The following is a 21,335-nucleotide window of genomic DNA, read 5'->3' as shown; positions in this document are numbered from 1 at the left end:
AGGAGTCAAGGATGGGTCAGCAAAGGGGAATCGGGTTTCATAAAAAATGACATGCCGCGATATTATAATTTTTCTGTGTGACAAATCATAACATTTATAACCTCTGTGATTCATCGGATACCCCAGAAAAACACACGGAGTCGATCGTGGTTGCAGTTTGTTTATTGTAGCGGAAGGAAATAGAGGAAAACATAGACAACCAAAGACACGTAAGTGTGAGTAGGAAGGGTCGCGATGATACAACAGCTGAGTAGGAGAATCATTCTGAAGAGTCTTGCGGGGCAAAATGTTCAGAAGGTACGTTGCCATTTGAAGGGCATGATGCCAAAATGAAGGAGGAACGGACGAATGAGCGAGGAGGGTGCGGATCATGTTGTTAATGGTGCGAATCTTCCGTTCTGCTTTGCCGTTTTGAGAAGAAGTGTGAGGGCAAGAGAAGCGAAAAATAAGGCCATTAGCATCACAATACCGATGAAAGGATTCATTGTCATATTCACGTCCATTATCACATTGAAGACATTCAATATTTGCTGAAAATTGTGTTTTAATAAGTGTAGCAAGAGTAGTAAACATTTCATAAACCTGAGATTTCTTGCTAATCGGAAACGTCCATAAAAAATCAGTGTGATCATCCAAAAACAAAACGTAATAACGATGACCAGCAGTACTTAAAACAGGAGACGTCCATAAATCACTATGCAAAATATCAAATGGTCTCAAAGTAATAGTTTCAGATGAACTAAAAGGCAACCGGACATGTTTGCCTAAAACACAAGAATCACAAACAGAACTAGAACACGAAGGTTCACAAAAAATAAGTTTAGTATTCCTAAGATGGTTTAAAGCTGAGGAAGCTGGATGACCAAGTCGATTGTGCCAGACACTAGAAGCAAGACCAGCAAAGGGAGAGGAACGAGTGACTGGGTAGAGGTCGCCGAGGCTGTTACATCTCAGGAGAGGCATCCCCGTCTGGAAGTCAGACACCGAGAATCCAAATGGATCAAAAGAAACAGAAACATTATTGTCAGTAGTGAGTTGTCGCACAGAAATTAAGTTTTTAATAATTCGCGGAGTGTGCAAGACATGATTGAGTGCTAAAGGTTTGTGACAGGTAGGAATAAAAGTGTATCCCGAACCCTGAATTGGAATGCCCTGACCACTACCAACTATCAGTTTCTGATTTAAATGACTTAAATTAGAATAAGACGTGAGAGTACCTTGAGATGCCGCAGTATGGGACGAGGCGCCGGTGTCCATGTACCACGTGGTGTCTGGAGGAGTCAAAGACATGGTGTGCATGGCAGCAGCGATATCAGTGGGTGCTGGAGAAGCAGTAGCGGTGTAGGCCTGAGGACGCGGACCTAAAACGCTGGGTTGCTGCGGAGCACTCATGGGACGCGACCACTGAGATGTGGGGTAAGGACAAGGAGGCATGCCCCAAGGGGAAGGAGCCCAACCAGGGGGAGGAGCCCAACCCCAGGGATTCCAGGATGCCTGCGGTGGTGGGCGCCAGGGTGGAGGAGATGCAGCAGAGGAACCAGAGGAGCCAGATGATCCAGGATAACGGGAGCCACCTTTCTTCTTAGGTTTACCAGAACCACCCTGATAATTGCGATTGTGCCCTGACCCATAACGATGGTTGGAGTAGCCCTGATCGCTGCGGTAGGTGGGGCGCTGCTGAGAGGAGTCAACGGAGGCCTGTGGACGGGAAGCAGAGGTGTGCAAAGCAGTCTGAGAGGCCGGACCTGACATCCTGGCGAGACCAGATTCCTCTAGAATCAACATGGAGCGGACCTTGAGGAAAGGTGGCAAAGGCTCGCTCTGACGGATCAGGGTGGCAACACCACGAAAGGGCTCAGTGAGACCAGAGACCAACTGAAGAACAAGACGATGGTCACTGACTGGGGCACCAACATTCCGCAACTGATCAGAGATATGTTTCAGACGCTGACAATAGGCTGAAACATTAGGAAAATCCTCCATGCGAGTGGAGATGAAATCCTGGTCGAGAGCGACTGCACGAGAGTTCTGATTGTCCTCAAACATAGAAGCTATACGGTTCCAAGTAGCCATAGCAGTAGAACCTTTCTCCATAACAGTGGAGAGAAGGTCGAAGGAGATGGTGGAATAAATCCACTGTTTGACGGTAGAGTCAAGAGTGGCCCACCGAGCATAGGAAGCATCGGTGCGCGCAGGAGGCTCCATGTCAGCTTGAGGAATGATGTGGTGGAGCACCTGAGTGGCGTGAGCATGAGTCTCAAACAATTCAGCCCACATAGCATAATGATCCTTGTCTATCTCGAGTTTAAAAGGAATGTTGTTTTTGATATTGGTGACAGCAAGGGCCGGATGGAAATCCGACTTGGCAGGGGAGGACGTCGGCGGCGCCGTCGGCGGGGGAACCATAGTGGTGTCGCCAATTGGAGAACCCGTGGTAGAATCAGTATCAGCCATTGAGCCTGCTGCAAATAAAGAAGATGGGAATAATAATAAAATTATGGGGTTTTGTTTTGTTTTGTTTTTTTTTTTTTTGAAGGTTTGGGTGGCAACCGGTCTGGGGAGAACCGGTCTGGGCGAACCGGATTGGGCCGGTCCGGTTCGCTGAAGTGGGGCTTGGAAAACGGGTCAGACGGGTTTGATGGACCCGGATCTGAAGCTGTCGGGTAGGAGAAGACAGCGGGCAAGGGGCGAAGCGGCAGGCTTGGGCGCGACGGGCAGGGGTCGCGGCGGCAAGGACGGCTGTCGGCGGCGGCGATCCCGGAGCGGTGTGGCCTTAGAGAGTGGCGGCGTGACGGAGGCGCTGGAAGAGGGACAGAAACGCGAGAGTGAAGATGCTCTCCAAGGGACGACGGCGCTGCGGGCAGAGGCAGGGAGGAGGCACGCGGTGGTGCAGAGCGGCGGCGCGAGGGAGGGCGCAGCGGCTGGAGAAAGGGGCGGCGGCGGCAGCACAATGGAAGAAGTGGTGCGGCGGCGGGTAGGAGTGAAGGGGCGGAAGCAGTTAAGGGTGAAAGAAAGAAGAAGGAAATTAGAAAAAAAATTAGGTCAGAAAAGTGGATCTGAACCTGCTCAATGATACCATGAAGGAAATCAATTCCGTGAGTATTATTGATAATGAAATACCCTATATATACAACTTACCTAGTTGACTAACAATAAATATTAAACCCTAATTACAGGCGTAATTACAAAGAGAATAAATAATATCCTATTCTATCAATCATCATGTCCATTTTCTCATGCTCAGCTACATTGTTCAAAACTGATCTCATTTCAGTTATTGAACGCTCCATATTTCAAAGCTCCCTTGAATTCGGAGCTCTGGAAAGACGCGTTGGGCCAACGAGCGATACAAATCTCATGCACGCAAGATCAACTCCTTACTGCGATCTTTACCACCTCCATCACATAGACAATGTGGGCTTTTTAAATACACATAGTTTTTCTAACACTTTACAGAAGCTATTGGGTTGGACCAGGTTAACAGATATGGTGAATGCATCTGTTATGGTGAATGCATCTGTTGCTTTTACCTTCCTTGCGTTCGTGGTCTTTGCCTTTGTAGGTTCACCTAGTTTATGCATTTAGGATAAGACTCCTTAGTGTGATAAGTAATTTAAAACTTTTGCACCAATGTTTAGGATGCAAATAAATCGCTAGTATCTATTTTTCTTTCTCTTCTAACATATTCAGAGTAAAAAAAACAAACTGTCTTGTTTTAAATATCACAACTCATGCAGCACACTTGGTCTGTATGTGTGAGATGGATAATGAGTTAATGAATGATGAAAATTTATCATGTCCGGAGTAGCAAGTGCTCAAGTTTTCAGAAATAAATTGATTGGTTTTTTAAGGGATTGTTTTCTTTTTTCAAGCTTAAAAAAGGGGGAGATAAATTACAACAATTCAGTTACATATATTAATATTATACCATGTAGAGATTGGTGGTGACACACAGTTTAAAATTTAAAGCATGTTAACCCTAGAAGCTACTTCTCCTCATTAGTGATTATAAAACTTCCCTCCCCCCCCCCCCACATAACCTAACACAATAATATACAAATTTAAATACACAAGGCAATTTATAATCTGTTGAACAACGAAACATGTCATTGATTGCATATTCTGTAGCCAGAAGATAAACCATATACTGATACACAAGGTAATTATTAAAAAAAAATAACAAACAAGCATATCTCTAAGAGATTTAATTATTACAATTTATGCAGGCATGCAAACACACACATTCCTTCAAGTAGCCAAAATAGCATAAGTTAAGGCCACAGGTTTATTTGCTTATAGCATGTTCGGTTACATGGTGAAATGCTCTAGACTCACTTATAGTTAGAACTTAGAAGCTACAAGTCTTAGCGTTTGACTAAACATAACCAAACATGCTATTAATTGATTATGCTCATGGGATGGGATATATGACTACTTCCCCAGTAGCCCTGCTAGTGTTGAGGTAGGAAAATGCTTCCACAGTCTGAGAAAATGGAAAGGGGCTCTTAGGATCCAGTATTGGCTTCACCTTGCCACTCTCCAAGTAAGGTTGCAGTTTCTCCAACACTGCCCCATCTGAAGTGAGTAAGAAGGGGATAGCTGGTGGAGTTCCAGGTGGCAGAATTGTCACAACCTTGCCCCCTTCTTTAACAGCTTTCAGTGCCCTGTCACTCTGCCCTGTATATTGAATCAAGTATTTGAGTTTAGTGTTAAACAGTAATATATACTCAAGGTTTAATCCATATAAAATAACTGACCTACTGCATCGTACACCACATCAAACTTTTCTGAAACTTCTTCAAAATTCTCCTTTGTATAGTCAATAGGCAAGTCTGCTCCCAATTTCCTCAAAAATTCCAGTTTGCCAGTACTAGCAGTTGCTGCAATCTTTGATGCTTCAAAAACATGCTTGGCGAGCTATAACATCAAACAGTCACATAGAAGATTGTTAACTACATTAGAACATAAAATATTATATATTGTGTAAAAAATATGCAACAAAGTTTGTGTAAATGGAAGAGGAACTTAAAGATCCCAGAATTGGTGCGTGTTTTGATTGGCGTTGTCAAAATTGATTTTGGATAGAACATAGAATTGATTTTGGTAAAAGTGAGTTGGTGAGTTGAAAGTCAAGTGGATTATAGTTGGATACATTCTTGGGAAAATTGATTTCTATAGAGTAATGTAGTGAAATTCAGTCATGAAATTCCATAGTTGATTATGTCCACGGTAGAAGCTGTAATAAATTCTCTAAGTCGATTGTCAGCATCTATATAGCCATCTAAAAGTGATTATGGTCAATTAGAACTGATTCTAAGACTCTCAAACAAGGAACCAAACAATTAAAATAGCTAAACAGACACTTAGTGTTATTTGAAGAAAACAACAAAAATAATCAATTAAAATTGCTAAACTGAAATGGCTAAACAATGTGTATAAGTTAGCACTTGACTTGACATTGCAATGGCGATGAGAAGATGTTACCAAACCTGAATAACAAGGGATCCAACTCCTCCAGCACCTCCCAGAACAAGTATAGATTTGCCAGCAGAAAACTGAGCTGTTTCAAGTCCTTGATAAGCAGTGATGATTGCTAAGGGGAGGCTAGCAGCTTCAATAAAGCTCAAGTTGGAGGGTTTGTGAGCAAGAACTTTTTCTTCAGCAGCAGTGTACTCTGCCAAAGAACCAACAGTTTTTGGATGGTCCAAAGTGATCTCATTAACATCACCATAAACTTCATCCCCCACCTTTAGTTTCTTCACCTGGCTTCCCACTTTGACCACCACACCTGCAACATCGTACCCCGGAACAGTCTTTTTGACACAAAACACAAAATTGAACAATTGTAAGATGAAAAGAAAAGAAGAACGAAACATAATGTGCTAAAATGTAATGGCCTTTAAAACTAACTTTGGTAGAAGAACAAGGTTAAGAGAATGTTACAGGTAAAGGAGAGTCAATGTCCTTGAAATGGCCAAGAGCTCTCTTGGAATCTACAGGATTAAGGGCTGCAGCCTCAACCTTGATGAGAACCTGGTCTTACTTGAGGTGTGGTGTAGGTACATTTGGATCAAACTTGAGAATCTCTTCTATGTCTCCATATTGAGAGTAGACCCAAGCTTTTGTTTGAGATGGAATATTACTATAAGGAGTGCTTGCCATGATTTATGAATGAATCACTTCCTGTTAATAGATTAAAGTGTATAAGAGGATATATGTGAGAGTTCAAAGTTGAAAGGAAAGGTAATTGATAGTGCACACTTGTATGTTTGTGACGCAATGCATGAAGTAATTTTTAAAAATTTCTTTTGTACTTTCTTCTAGACTCCTAGATTTTAGGCCTAAGATGAGCATGCATGCGGATGATTTTGCAGCAAAGTTCTTATTCAACAACAAAAGCCATTTCACATTTCATTTCAAAGTGGCTAACAATAATTCATCAAGTGGCCAAAATTGGTAGGTCCTCAATGTAACTTGATTGATCCTTGGGTACATCGAACATAGCTTTTTCCTTTGCTTTCTACTTATTAGATCTTGATGGTTCTATTAACGAGTTTATATCACCCTCCACGAAAACGTTAACTGAAATTAGAAAGAAAAAAAAATCATCGGTATATGCAACGGGGTGAAAGAGGAAGAGGAAAAAGAGAAAATGGAGAACGACTAAATTTGATTAAAGAGATTTTTGAAGCACTAAAACTGATATAAAAATTACACGTATATTTGTTAAGGGATTGTTCTATGAGCTGGTGATTAGGTAACAAATATTTTATAACGTTATGAGAACTATATTCAATCACAATCAAAAGCAAATTTTTTCAGGATTAAAAACTAGATTTTATTTTATAAAACTATTTTAGATTAGAATGTATAAGTTAGAGAGAAGAAGATATTTAACCCTATTAAAATGTATTCTTATATTTTTTGTGGAAGGTTAAGGTTGTTTTTGCTATGGGCCCATTAAAGCACGTGGACTTGATGGCATGCAGTCGTTCTTTCAGCCTCAGTGAGGTAGGGATGGCAGAGAAGCCCGAACCCATGGGCACCCGACCCGACCCGACCCGATTTCTTGGGTGAAAACCCGAGTTAAATGGGTTCGGGTTCGGGTTTTACCCGATCACTTTCGGGTTCGGGTTTGGGTTTGGCCAAACCCGCACCCGAACCCTACCCGAACCCGGATCTGTATAAGTGAAACCTAAGTATTTTGCTTGTGCAGTACAATATATGCAGCATCTTGCATATTAATTTAACAGTAACATGACAATTACAATGTTACATTACATAATATAGCTCTCTTCACAGTCTTTTTCAGGTCGGGTTTCCGAGTTCAACTGTTTGTTTGAGGTTGTGTGCGGGTGTGGGTACGGGTCGGGTGAACCCGAAACCCAATGGGTTCGGGTGTGGGTTTAAGTTCACCACCCATTTCGGGTTCGGGTGCGGGTGCGGGTGTGGATTTTTGATTTCGGGTTTGGGTTTGGGTTTGGCAAAACCCGCACCCTACCCGACCCATTGCCATCCCTACAGTGAGGTACTACTAGTACTATTATTGGTAAATGTTGTGGAACGTGTTCAGAGCTGCTTTATTAATCATAGTACAATTTCTCCCGTGAATGAAAATTGTCTTTATTCCTAATTAGGGTAGACAGACCAGAGAAAATTAAGCAATTTAAACCTATCATATGTAATGAGTTGTTTTGCTCTTTCGGTTTTTATTTGTTCGGAAATTGAAGGTATGATTAATAAGTTTTATTCATCACGCTGCTTTTGGTAATTTGGGGTCGTAGAACTTGTGGTTGTTCGAGGGTCGTATGTTGTCAATCGAACAAGCTCTTTGCTGGGCGACATCTATCACGAGTTCCATTGGCTATGGATTGGTGGTTCATGATTTTCCGAGCAATAGTACAATTACTGGTGCACAGAAGGATGGGGTTTCCTCCAAAGACAAATCCATTTACATGGTTAGGGCACTAAATAATGCTCCAACAGGTAACTTATCTGAGTACTTGAAAAAAATGCCCCCTAGCCCTAAGTATTCTACATAATCTTTTGACTTAGTATGAAAATATTTATTGGCTCTTATAAAAAATGCTTAGTGTCTAATCACATTATCATTCTCTTAAGTAACAAATTTATTTCTTTTAATCTAATTTTTTTATTTCTATCAATCTTACATTTTATTTCTTTTATAGATCATTTCTCTTTTGCTTTAAAAAAAATTGATCATTTCTCTTTTCTATAACTACATCCAATTTCTTATTCATATATATACAAGAGGAAGGCTCTAATTCATATCTTTATATACAGTTACAATTTTTTTTGCTTAGAAAGTTATTAATTAATTTCATTAGTAAAATTATATTAATTTTAGAAATTTTAACATTTAGTTTTGGCGCCTAATTTTTAAGATATCATATTTTGGTGTTCATTTTTTTTAAAATAGTCTGACTTTTTAGTCAATAACAATAACAAAATGGTGAGCTTAACTATATGTATATTCATATATACTTTTATTAATAGTATATTATATTTTTAATACTATAAGTTTATGGGATCATGGGCCTTTGTAGTTGGTTTCCTAACCCTAGAGGATCCAAATCTATATGTATTTGTATTATATTGCCCCAAATTTAGTTTATAATTTCATGGATTCATCACCGGTTCCCTCGACATTGCAATGTCAAAAGCTATTGCACTCCAGTCCAGTGGGATATTCATGTGGCTTTGGACCATGGTTTCCAGCATGTCCACTTCGAGGCAATTTGGTTATCTTTAATTCTTAGAAACACTATCGCACTAGTTCATCCTATTTGGCCAGAGTGACACCTGATTGTCTTTTGATTTGATGCATGTTCATAAAGAGAGTAATTTGGCAGTAGACAATATGGTCAAATTAGCCTTTTATTGTGGATTTTATTTGGGTTAAGGATGCGCCGCTCAGTTTGATGTCTATCACTTCTACGATGTATGAACATCAAAAAAAAATTATCTATTGATAACTCGTTCCCTAGTCAAACATAGGACCCAAGATATGTGAAATCGTTCAGCCTTTCTTTCGCATCGCGCTACAAGCATAGCGCACAATTTTTTTGTCACAATTTAAGTTAATTTATCACTTTTCTTCAACTTAAAACTCGGAATTCTCATATTGTTTTAACTCAAACTTTTTTATAAGCTAAAAATGTGTTGAATAAGAAGTACAAGAGTTATTTCAATCCAATATAAAAAGCTACAAAACTGAATAGAGTATAAGAACTAGTAAATTTAGCGCAGACACAACTATAGAACAAAATAACGACTACATACCAAATTCTGCAGCATAAACCAACAAGAAAAATAAGACATTCCATTATAATTATAGCCAAACAATGACAGTCTTCCCTTTTATTAATCTGCCACACTCAAAATCTTGATAAATTGAATCGACCAAATCATTTTAAACTTTCTATTGATTAAAGTTTTACCAACCGAAAAAAGTATTAATTAAATTTTCATAAAAAAATCAACTTTTCACTCTCTTCAAACATTGTGTTAGTAGTCCCTCATTAACTAGAGATATGATCAAACAAATGTTTATAAATAGCAGAGCAACCCTCAACTCTTGATCTAACTTTTGAATTGAGTTAAGCCTCCATAATTCTAATATGATATCAGAGTTTATCCAAGATTCATTTGTTGTGGAGACCTCTCATATTTGGGTCACTCATTGATGTTCATTTCACGCTCCAGATGTTCAGTCCTGAGCGTGCAAGGGTGTGTTAGAAGTCTCACATTAACTAGAGCTATGGTCAAACAAGTGTTTTTAAAGAGTAGAGCAACCCTAACGTACTCTTGAGCTAACTTTTGAGTTGAGTTAGATCTTCCTAATTCTAATAAACATTGATCTCACGTCCTATAAAATTCAATTTTATCAATTTTTTGCTAAATTTCTTATTTTAAACCTCTAAAATTGTTTTTTTTTTATCAAATCTATTCACCTAAACATTTGAATAAAAAATAAGATCTGGCGGGAGTTTTTAGAAGAAAAATAATATTTTCTTAACTTAAAAAGAAAGACATTGACATTACTATATAAAAAAAAAACTTGAGAAACCACAATTACATATCACCCAAACTAATAAAAACCAAAAAATGTAATGAAATTAAATATACTTTTTATTAAAACGGGTTCAGTTTCTTTTCAAAACAATTAGTCGGGAAAGCAATTGTTGTTGACTAGTGGTTAGGGATGAGACATCCCATTAAATCCAAGATAAGTTGTAGGTTAGTATGCACAAAAAATGAAATTGTTGGGTGGTGTATCCTTTTTAAGATTCCCTATCATGGAATTGGTGGATTGTCTGCTTCCCTATGAAAGATTATACTTCACCGGCAGAAGATATATAGTGTCTCCTTCTTTATAGCCTTTGCTTATATTTCTTTAAGATCACAACTCATCAAAAGAGAATATTAAATATAAAAAAGTTGCTTCAGATTCCTTTCAAGTATGGTATATAGTATGTGTTTTCATTAGTCTCATAGCAAACTTCAATTAACATTAATATTTGTGCCATAAAGCAAATGAGGCTACTTAATTAATTGAAGTTCTACCTTAATTAGCCTGGGATATTCTTGCTCACCTACTAATTACTAATTTTTCCTAGTTAACCACTAGTACGTGGAGAGTTTCCTTCGTGTGTGTATAATATGATTAAGGGGAAAATGAAAAAGAAATAATGTCAAGTTTGTCTTGAAGTCCAGGTCACAAATTAAGTTCTTGTTTCCCCAACAGCACTAATGATTTGATTTTGTCTTGATTTGTTTCCTTTGACTCGATATGGAGATTTTTTATTTTTTTCCATCTTTTCCTAACCAATATTGATTTACTGAAATAAGAATTGAAATTGGTCTCTGGCTTTCTATAATTGAGACAAGAAGCTGTTATGTTTGGGTTTTGATGAGAAGTTCAGAGAGCATGCAGTAAATTAATATTACGATTTAGGTCCTTTGTCCCAAGATTTCGAGATGAACTTCTAAACAACTACAATTAGGGTGGAAATAGGCCGAGCCGAGCCAAGCTTTGCGTGGCCTAGGCCTGGCCTGCATTTTTTTTTCGTGGCCCAAGCCTGGCCTGTGGCCTATCAATAGGCCAAATTTTATGGCTTGGCCTGGCCTTTTCTAGGGCCTGGCCTGGCCTACAAGCCTTCTTAAAAACCTATTTAACAGACAATTTTATCAAAAGAAGGTCATTAGGCTTGCGGGCTAATAAGCCTTTTATATATCATTGCACTTTCTTTTCAAATAAAAAAACCTGTATCATTGTATTTCAAAAACCAAACCTATATCATTGGAGGAGAGGTGGACTTGGCAGCGGTAGATCGGTAGTGGCGGCTGGCTGCAGCCTGCGTCCTGTGTGGTTGAGGATGTGTTATGCTGAATATGTTTGGAACGTTTCTAATCTAGGTTAGGGTAGAGACTTAGGGTTTTCTTTTATACTAAAGTATACATCAGTTTAAAAAAAATTATATTATATATAATTAAATTATATTTATTTATATTATTAATAAAAACAATATATAAGTAGGCCGGCCTATCAGGCTAAATAGGTTTTTTAAATTGTTTGGGCCTGACCTTTTTAGTTAAATAGACCTTTTAAAAAGCCTAAGCCTGACCTTTTTAATAAACGAGCCAGGCCGGGCCGAGCCTCAGACGAGCCGAGTCATAGGCCCCTGACGAGCCGGCTGGCCTATTTCCACCCCTAACTACAATAAGAAAAAAAAATCTTTACTTTAAAATATGATTTCAGGCTATAGTAAATCCAACATGATAAAACTTATTTCCATCCCTACATACAATAATTCTATAATCTTAATGTTGTTAGTTTACTTCTTGAGAGATTTATTTTAGTATAATTTAACATGTTAGTCTATAACTAAGTTATGATCTCTTTATTCATAGATTTGCCAGCCTCCTTAAAGTCTTATTATCAAACATGTCTTTAACTTATTCCTGCCATTATCTCCTCATGTTCTTCCAGAAAATCAAAGGGTTGAACCTCTATTTAAGATTTGGTGGTGCATGTTGGTACTGAAGATCCACGACGGAGGATGTATTTACAAAATGCATTCTGACGCTCAGTTATCTTTAGATTAAAGAGAATGTCCTCAAAGTCAAGAAGAGAAACATGTGGACAAATGAAGAAAACCTAAGGCATGAAATTGTCAAACCTGTATTTAATGAGTTAGATACGACTGCCAAGGAAGATGTTCAACATTTGTCTAGTTATCATAAGTAGCTTCTAAATGACAACTCTATTTTTGTATTCTTGAATTATTCACTCTAACAATTTAACCTTTCAATTAAATGAGTTAAGACTTTATTTTCGTCGTTTTAATTAACTGAAAAACACGACTTTCACTTGATTGAGATTCTTCTTAATCCACTAAAATAATACTAAATCAAGTGGTCATTTGAGCCGGTCATAACAGTTCCTTTTCCCTCCAAAACCATATCAAAGTTTTTATGCACCTAAAGTTTTTATGGCTTGTCCATTTTAAACAACATTTCATTTCATTTCTTATCTACTTGTCAATCGAACTCTGTCTCATCACTTAGTTGGGAGTAATGATACATACACACTTCACTTTCTCTTTTATTATTTCATTTTCATTTATTTTTCTTGATATCTCTCTCTGCATTTCTTATCACATCACAAATCATATCATTCATTTCTCTCTCATTTTTACCTAATCTCCCAAGGTGGAGGTGAAATTAGTATGTTAAGTAAACATTATTCCTTACTTGATGGTTTCCAGAACAATTCTCCCAAATATATTAACATTAGTTTTTGCCCCTTATCTTCATTTTCAAATAGAGAATCACACTTATATCACAAGAGAATATGTAATTTATGGAAAGTGGGTCCGGGCCCGGCCCACATCAGCAGCTTGGTATGAGGGGTCCATCATGGTGCTGCTAACCCGTTACCAGCTTCATAGCAGCTGGATGTGGTCCACGTGGATGCCCACATTCTTTGAAACCAACCAATCATTGCACTCAATTCTTGCCACGTGGTAACTTTCTACTCGAGCTTTCACCTCCTCCAAAGAAACCGGTCGGTGATCTTACCATGTCCACTGTCTTTTGGCGTCAAAAAGCCGTTAATCCCGCCACCCTATGAATTCTTACATCTCAACTGCAAAAATTTATGTAACCCAAAAATATACTTAAAATTTTATTTTTTCTTTTGACTTTGGATGCTGCTAATTAAACTATTTCTGGATTTTCTTTTGATTTTTTTTTTCTTTTATACAGTTTTTAATTATTTAACTATTAGGACTTAGGAGTGACAATTATGTTGTTGTTGGTCTAACTAAGACTTTCTCATCCAGGATGATGTTCTCGCCTTCATGACTTCTTCTTAATTTGAATGAAACTAAATTTAAAAAACAAAACTAAGACTTTCTCTATTCTTAATTCTTCTGAATTGAGGAGATTCCTCATAACCTCTTCACGAGGACTTACTAAATTCTTAACCTCTATCTTATAATTAATTGATTTCGTATTTCCATCAAAGAAAAGGTTCATCTAACTCACTCAATAAGGTTAACTTCATTCCGAGTAGATAAATAATATTTGAGATAAGTAAGTTAATACTTGCACATTTTTTTACTTGAATTTTGTACATAAAAATAAGTGATTTCGATGGTACCCATTTAACTTTTCACCTTGTTTTAATATGGTTTCCTCTATAATAAACTATTAAAGTTTTTAAGTGTATTGTATATTCAAAACAATGAGCTGAATAATATTTAACCATTTTGAATAGTACTGGAGTAACATCCATAATAATATTGGAACAGTATATTAAAATCTTAGGTTAAAAACTCGTTTTCTCATCAGAAAAGAGGTTTAAATCAATTTCTTATTGTTTTGAATCAACTATGTCAGCAAGAAGCTACTCTTCCCATAATTAATTTTTAGACTTCATAATCAACAAAATTTTCTAATTATGCACTCAATTATTAATTAAAAAATATGGAATTGATAAAGGTGTTTTTTTTTTTTTGGAAAGATAGAGAATGATATGTGAGTTGAAGTTGAAGTGAAAAAGAAAGAGTAGGAGAGAGGTCACCTTCCTGGTTTTGCTTCAACATTCCAACTCCATGCTGCAAGCACAACTCTCACACATGCACATTATCTAGAAAATATCAATAATTCCATTTCACTTTCCCATTCTGCCCTCCACATTTCTCCAAAACCCCCATCACATGCCATGAACTAGTCTTCTTGCACACCCCACATGTCTGTGTATATATATAAATGCATACCTATACAAATGCTACAGCTATATTGTCCCTCATATCTATTCATCTGTACATAACAACACCCTTACAAAACAGAACAACAACAACAACCTTGGCAAAGTTTTTGATTTTGTTCTTCTGAAAGTACTAAACCAAGGTAACCCCATTCATTGTCTCCTAGTTTTATTTTACTTCAGTTTCAGTTCCTATCTTTAATGCATTTAAACACACCTGTTTTGTACCTGTTATCAATGAGTTACTGCATTTTTATTGCCATAAACGAATTTTTGATTGCTATTATATATCCTTGTTGTGTTATGTTGTGTTGCACATTAGAAGAAGCATCAGGGAAGAACCAGTTTCAAGCAATTAAACAGATGGAATATTTTTAGCTACTTTTGGTTTCTCTTTTTCTTTTTTTGGGATTGCTGTGTTGGATTATAAAGTTTGATTCATTTCCCTTTTACTTTTTGTTTCTTCTTTGATAAATTTTTATTGGTTTTCAATGAAATTTACATAACACCTGTTAAGTCATCAATGGATTTGAGGCTTGTCTCTGCTGCACAGTGAAAGTAGGTAGCTATTGTTTTTGTGATTGAGAATGAGACCCAAATCATTAATATATACTGTGTTCTCAATTCTTCTGCAGGGTTTGTTTTTGTTTTTTCCTAGTTTGAAGAATTTGACAGGTTTTCTTTTCCTCTAATTTTAGGTGAACAATTGAATATATATACTGTTTGATTCAATGCCTGAGAGAGCTATGGATGAGTTGAACATGAATATTGCAGGAGAGGGGCCTAGTGGGAGTTATACACCCCATAAGGATAACTTCAATCAACAAGCATCTCCAAGGAGTACACTGAGTCCAAGAAGCATTCAGAGTAGTGACTCAATTGATTTGGCTATTGATGGTGTGGTGGATACCTCAATTGAGCAATTGTATTACAATGTGTGTGAAATGCGAAGCTCTGATCAATCACCCTCCAGGGCTAGCTTTTACTCATATGGTGAAGAGTCAAGAATTGATTCAGAATTGGGCCATCTTGTTGGAGGTATCTTGGAGATTACAAAGGAGGTGGTTACAGAGAATAAAGAAGAGTCCAACGGCAATGCTGCTGAGAAAGATATTGTGTCATGTGGCAAGGAAGCTACAAAGAAGGATAATAACCAATCACATTCACCAAGCTCAAGGATCATTGAAGGATCAGCCAAGTCAACCCCCAAAAGCAGAAATTTGCGTGAGAGACCATCAACTGACAAGAGGAGTGAAAGGAGCAGCAGAAAAGGAAGTCTTTACCCTATGAGGAAGCATAGGAGCCTTGCTTTGAGGGGGATCATTGAGGAACGTATTGCCACTGGGTTAGATAATCCAGATTTGGGACCATTTTTGCTCAAGCAAACAAGAGATATGATCTCTTCAGGTGAGAATCCACAGAAAGCTCTTGATTTGGCTCTTAGAGCTCTGAAATCATTTGAGATGTGTGCAGATGGGAAACCCAGTTTAGAATTGGTCATGTGTCTGCATGTCTTGGCAACAATTTACTGTAATTTAGGACAATATAATGAGGCTATTCCCATTCTTGAGCGCTCCATTGATATTCCTGTGTTAGAGGATGGCCAAGATCATGCATTGGCCAAGTTTGCAGGATGCATGCAGTTGGGTGATACTTATGCAATGATGGGGAACATTGAGAATTCTATACTGTTTTACACAGCAGGACTTGAGATTCAAGGGCAGGTCTTGGGGGAAACTGACCCGAGATTTGGCGAGACGTGTCGGTATGTGGCTGAGGCTCATGTTCAGGCTCTGCAATTTGACGAGGCTGAGAGGCTGTGTCAGATGGCTCTTGAAATTCACAGGGGAAATGGAAATGGATCTTCTGCTTCTGTTGAAGAATCTGCAGATAGGAGACTAATGGGGCTTATCTATGACTCAAAGGGTGATTATGAAGCTGCATTAGAGCACTACGTTCTGGCAAGCATGGCCATGTCAGCAAATGGCCAAGAACAAGATGTGGCTTCAGTTGATTCCAGCATAGGTGATGCCTATCTAGCATTGGCACGCTACGATGAGGCGGTGTTCTCTTATCAGAAAGCACTCACTGTGTTCAAATCAACCAAAGGAGAGAACCATCCAAATGTTGCTTCAGTCTATGTAAGGTTAGCTGATTTGTACAACAAAATAGGAAAATTCAAGGATTCAAAATCCTACTGTGAGAATGCACTCAGAATTTTCGGAAAGAGCAAACCAGGAATCCCCCCAGAAGAGATTGCTAATGGTTTAATAGATGTTGCTGCTATCTATCAATCCATGAATGATTTGGAGAAGGGGTTGAAGTTACTCAAAAAGGCCTTGAAGATATATGGCCATGCTCCTGGTCAACAAAGTACTATTGCAGGGATTGAGGCACAAATGGGGGTTATGTATTACATGCTAGGGAACTATTCTGATTCTTACAACATCTTCAAAAGCGCCGTTGCCAAGTTTCGTGCCAGTGGAGAGAAAAAATCTGCTTTGTTTGGGATTGCTTTGAACCAAATGGGTCTTGCATGTGTGCAACGTTATGCTATAAATGAAGCAGCAGATTTGTTTGAAGAGGCCAGGACTATATTGGAGAAAGAGTATGGTCAATATCACCCAGACACCTTAGGGGTTTATAGCAATCTAGCAGGAACCTATGATGCAATGGGAAGGTAATATTTTCATTGATGACTAACTCTCCGTAGTCCTTATTGTTCTGGCTTATAATTATGGTATTTATGAGTGCTACTTTCTTCATCTCTTTTGTTTACAACTTTATGCAGTATAAGAATACTTGGAAATTTCAGATTTTAATTGCTGATATTTCTTGTGATAATTTTGCAGAGTGGATGATGCCATTGAGATTTTGGAATTTGTGGTTGGAATGAGAGAAGAGAAGCTCGGAACAGCGAACCCCGATGTGGATGACGAGAAACGTAGATTGGCAGAATTGCTGAAAGAAGCAGGCAGGGGTCGGAATAGGAAATCGAAAAGATCATTGGAAACTCTCCTTGATGCCAATTCTCGGCTTATAAAAAACAATAGCATTAAGGTCCTATAAAGCTGTAGATGTATATAAAACACAATGAGATTAACTGGTTTGCTTATTTTGATCATTGTTTGAAAACAATAACAAAGTGGTGGAAATAGGCTCCACATCCAATTGTTCACTGGATAAGAATGCTCACAGAATTTACTTTGTTTATCTATTTTCTATAGCTCACAGGAAAGTTCTGTTTTAATACTCTTCTTTGTATAATTGAATTTATAAATGGTGGAAATTCAGTTTTCATGTACACAAATGAATGTTGAAACTTAATTTTCTCTGCTTGTACACCAAACTGAAAGCTCAGTTGTTTCTAACCATGTTGAGATGCAACCATATATTTAGGGATGGCAATGGGCAGGATTTGGGTAGGGTACTATAGTACTCATCCCCATACCCGCGTTTTAAAAACTTACCCGTACCCGTCCCATACCCGCGTGGGTAACAACTTCAGTGCCCATCCCCGTATCCTATGGGTACATATATGCCCGTACCCGTACCCAATACCCGCAATTTGCTTAAATAAAATATAATTTTCCGTATTTGCATTTTCAATGAAAAAAATATATGATTGCTATTATAAAATGGAAACACATTAATTAAAAATATAAAACATCATCCAAATACATTAAGTATAAATTCAACACCTTAGTCTCAAAATATAACTTAATAAAACACTAATCGGTCTTCAAATAGATTTAACTTGTATGGACTGTGCTGCTGCTCTCCAAAACCAGTTAAAAATAATAAATTAAGTCAAATTAGTTTTATATTGCAAAGTCAATATACATGAACAAATTTTAAAAAATTATATCATATTTACCTCATCATCAGAATCAGATTCCCCAAAAGATTGCAGTCGCTTATCTTTAAAATCTAAATATTGCTTTGGTCCAGTAATACCAATAGAAACTACAACATAAGAAAAAGATAAAAATTGTAGTTTTTTTAAGAATCATTTTGAGAATCAAAGAGGATATATTATTATATATTAAAGAGGTCCCAACATAAAACAGATACAGTACTAACTAGAAAAAGAACATAAGTTTATTAAGTTTTCTAGTTTTACCAAGTAAAACAATATAAAGAAACAGGGTAGTCATACAAAAGGGTGTCCAAGCTCTATACGGCATATAGGTTTTATTAATATACATATATATATTTTATATGTATATAATGTGTGCGGGTATGGGGCGGGGTGGGTACCATAGTACCCATACCCGCACCCGTACCCACTCAATTTTGCGGGTAATTACCCATATTCAGCCCCATACCCATATAGCGGATTTTTACCTTACCCATTGTGGATATTTTTTGCGGGTACCCACTGGGTCTCGGACCCATTGCCATCCCTACATATATTTTACCAAGTTTCCTTGCTATATTGTCAATGATCTTATGAACGTGACAAGCATGAATATGACAAGGAGTTGTTGTAAGTGACATCATAAATCAAAAGAAAAACAAAAAAAGAGAGGATATATTACATTCCCCCTTTCCCTTTTATATTTGCTTTTACACACAAGAACATAAATTATGATATATATGCTCCTAATCATGTGCACATCTTCCCAACTCTTAACACAGATTGCTTCTTCATTGAAATAACAACTTGATAATTTACATAATACTTTGTACTATTTCTTATATTAAGTGCTTAGCTAATAGCATAGCAATATGATTATGCTCAGAGACATGCCTGCCCAATTGGAACTGGTGGGTCAGATAAGGAGCCATCGCGAATGTGTTTAGCAACCCACTTGTTTGCTGCTTGGGTGTAGTGTACTCCATCCCAGCTAATATGTTGTGAAGGATTTTTGCATGGATTGCCATAAACTGTTCCATTTACTACTGCTTTCTTCCCACAATCTATGCGGTAACCATAGTAACTGCCACAGCAGACCTCCAATGGATTCACAAAACCTGCCACAAATCAAGCATAGAAGTTAGTCCTCACTGGCTAGTTTGAAGATAGCCTAAAGATTGCATTCCACTCTAAGATAACCTTGCTTGCTTGCATTGCTGATTAGTTCATATTTGGCAGTGTACACATCAACATATGTGAATTTTGCTTTTGGGAGATTCCTCCTTAGCTGAAAAACTTGGTCCTTGAGCTGTCTGTTGAATTCCTGAGCGATCTTGTTATGAGGTATCACACAGCCATTGGCATCCAAGTTACCTTTCTTGGGCTCATAGAAAATGCTACTGGTGGGCAAGCATCCAATAGGACCAGTGTTGTGAATCCAGAAAACTCTTGCCCCTACATCGTATAGCACCTGAAATTTATCCATAACAATGTTAGTTCCATATCCAAATCGCAATCTGATCATGTCAACAAGGCTTTTGGGGTTACTTACCTGCACATCGTAGGTGAAATTTCTCATCATCTCAGGAATTGACCTTAGAACCTCTTCCTCTGAAGTGTGCATTAGACCAAAGCCAAGATCATTCTGTCCAATATCAATGGTGTAAAGGGCCTTAGAGAAGTCCTCAGGCCTGGGAAGATAACTCTTAAAAGGTGGTTCTGTCCCTGGAATATCACAGGTTCAGGTTTCACTATCATCACTTATCAGCAAAAAAAAAAAGGAAACACCATTTACTACTTTTTCATGTCTCAGATATGCTATAGATTGCAGCTCTTTATTAAATTATGAGCAGGGTTTTAAATTGCGGTCGCGGTTGCTGCAAAGTTGTGAAATTTCAAACAAATGTGGGTTATTGCAGCCACAATTCCAGTGGCAATGCCAACGCGAGGCTTCAAAATGGTTTACGTTGCGGCCGCAATTGTGGTTAAGTGCCGCAATTTAAAATCCTGATTCTGAGTACTAGCAAACTAACAAAAAGGCATAAAAATGAAAGGAAGTGAAGAGGGGAAGAGAAGCTAACTGTTGCTAGAGAACTGATTGAGGAGATTCTCAATGTGTGACTGGAGCTGTATGAACTGAGCCACTTGCATCCCAAGGTAGAATGGACTAAAACCATAAACAGGACGAATAGACGCGCCTCCAGCTGCAAAGTTTGCACCATGCCTGTAATTGGACCCAATAGAGTTCAAATATGCACTGAGATATGGAATCTCCAATTCTTCAGCTGCACATGTTCCACACAAAAAAAGACACACATAAGAAATGAGTGAGTGCCCATTAGGATCAGAAAAAACCCCATTAAGGATTTGAAAAAGAGTTCAATATTTTTTTATCTGTGGATGTGAGTAAAGATGATTGTGTGCTTACTGATAAAATCTATAATGAGACGGCCATCAGAGGCTCTTCCTGAGAGGTTTCCAAAGAAGCTTATGCCACCGGGAGACTGCAACCCTGCAAATGCTGCATATACAACTCCAGTGTCTGAATTTGAGTCCCCAAAGTTGTAAACTGCTGGATAGCTGCACTTGCTAGAAGAAGAGTATGAGCCATTTCCACTTGGGATTTGAATGAATGTGCATGCCACACATAGAGCAAAACACCAAAGTGCATGAATCAGTGTCCTTGAATTCATGGTTGAGGTAACAGTTACTGTATGTTTTAGTCAGAAATTTTCTCTCACACAAGTGATCCTCTGCTTTGACACAGGACAAAGATCAATGAAGTGGTTTCCTCACTCCTCAGACTCCAGTGAGGCATTGAACGTTACAGCATTTGAGGTTTATTATATACGCGGACAATACAGTTTCTGCCTATCTGGCATGCATGACTCAAATTATAGGTAATTATTTTTCGAGCTAAGGGTGATTGCGGTGAAGGGTCAGGATTCGAATTATGAGGAGAGATAATTTGTACTAATTTACTAACAATTAACATTTATTTATGAGAAAAAAAATCAAGAATTTGTCACAATAAGATAATCCGCCTCAAATTTAGAGATACAGCCTCTGGATTTTGATAATTTCCTATCGACACGTTTTATTCTAAAAATGAAAGAAAAACACAAGTTTTGTAGTAGACAGATCCACTATTATAAGACCTATAAGCACTAATATTTGGCA

The 21,335-nt window shown here is 37.9% G+C and overlaps 4 protein-coding genes across 5 annotated transcripts; 1 reads left to right on the top strand and 3 right to left on the bottom strand.

Annotated features, from left to right (window-relative positions):
- Positions 1–837: 837 nt before the first annotated feature.
- Positions 838–2,454, bottom strand: LOC130736972 (uncharacterized). The gene is made up of 2 exons (XM_057588745.1): positions 1,218–2,454; positions 838–969 (listed from the first exon to the last, which is right to left on the bottom strand). Exons 1-2 carry the CDS (start codon positions 2,452–2,454, stop codon positions 944–946), a joined length of 1,263 nt encoding a protein of 420 aa, XP_057444728.1. The 3' UTR covers positions 838–943.
- Positions 2,455–4,111: 1,657 nt separating this feature from the next.
- LOC130735632 (2-methylene-furan-3-one reductase-like) lies at positions 4,112–6,361 on the bottom strand. The gene is made up of 3 exons (XM_057587558.1): positions 5,490–6,361; positions 4,758–4,917; positions 4,112–4,677 (listed from the first exon to the last, which is right to left on the bottom strand). Exons 1-3 carry the CDS (start codon positions 5,874–5,876, stop codon positions 4,412–4,414), a joined length of 813 nt encoding a protein of 270 aa, XP_057443541.1. The 5' UTR covers positions 5,877–6,361; the 3' UTR covers positions 4,112–4,411.
- A 7,932-nt stretch (positions 6,362–14,293) lies between these two features.
- On the top strand, positions 14,294–17,606 carry LOC130739226 (protein KINESIN LIGHT CHAIN-RELATED 2). The gene is made up of 3 exons (XM_057591476.1): positions 14,294–14,439; positions 14,995–16,976; positions 17,149–17,606. The coding sequence occupies exons 2-3, from the start codon at positions 15,028–15,030 to the stop codon at positions 17,363–17,365; spliced, it is 2,166 nt and encodes a 721-aa protein (XP_057447459.1). The 5' UTR covers positions 14,294–14,439; positions 14,995–15,027; the 3' UTR covers positions 17,366–17,606.
- A 1,196-nt stretch (positions 17,607–18,802) lies between these two features.
- Positions 18,803–21,125, bottom strand: LOC130735631 (GDSL esterase/lipase At3g27950-like). 2 transcript variants are annotated; one of them, XM_057587557.1, is made up of 5 exons: positions 20,584–21,062; positions 20,237–20,440; positions 19,708–19,880; positions 19,356–19,626; positions 18,803–19,273 (listed from the first exon to the last, which is right to left on the bottom strand). In XM_057587557.1, the coding sequence occupies exons 1-5, from the start codon at positions 20,846–20,848 to the stop codon at positions 19,038–19,040; spliced, it is 1,149 nt and encodes a 382-aa protein (XP_057443540.1). In that variant the 5' UTR covers positions 20,849–21,062; the 3' UTR covers positions 18,803–19,037. The 2 variants fall into 2 exon arrangements, with proteins under 2 accessions (XP_057443540.1, XP_057443539.1); XM_057587556.1 differs by having other exon boundaries at positions 19,356–19,880; positions 20,584–21,125.
- Positions 21,126–21,335: the final 210 nt, after the last annotated feature.

This window comes from Lotus japonicus, chromosome 2 (genome assembly GCF_012489685.1).
Source record: "Lotus japonicus ecotype B-129 chromosome 2, LjGifu_v1.2".
NCBI classification, from domain to species: Eukaryota; Viridiplantae; Streptophyta; class Magnoliopsida; order Fabales; family Fabaceae; genus Lotus; species Lotus japonicus.
This window is presented reverse-complemented; position numbering and strand designations above follow the sequence as displayed.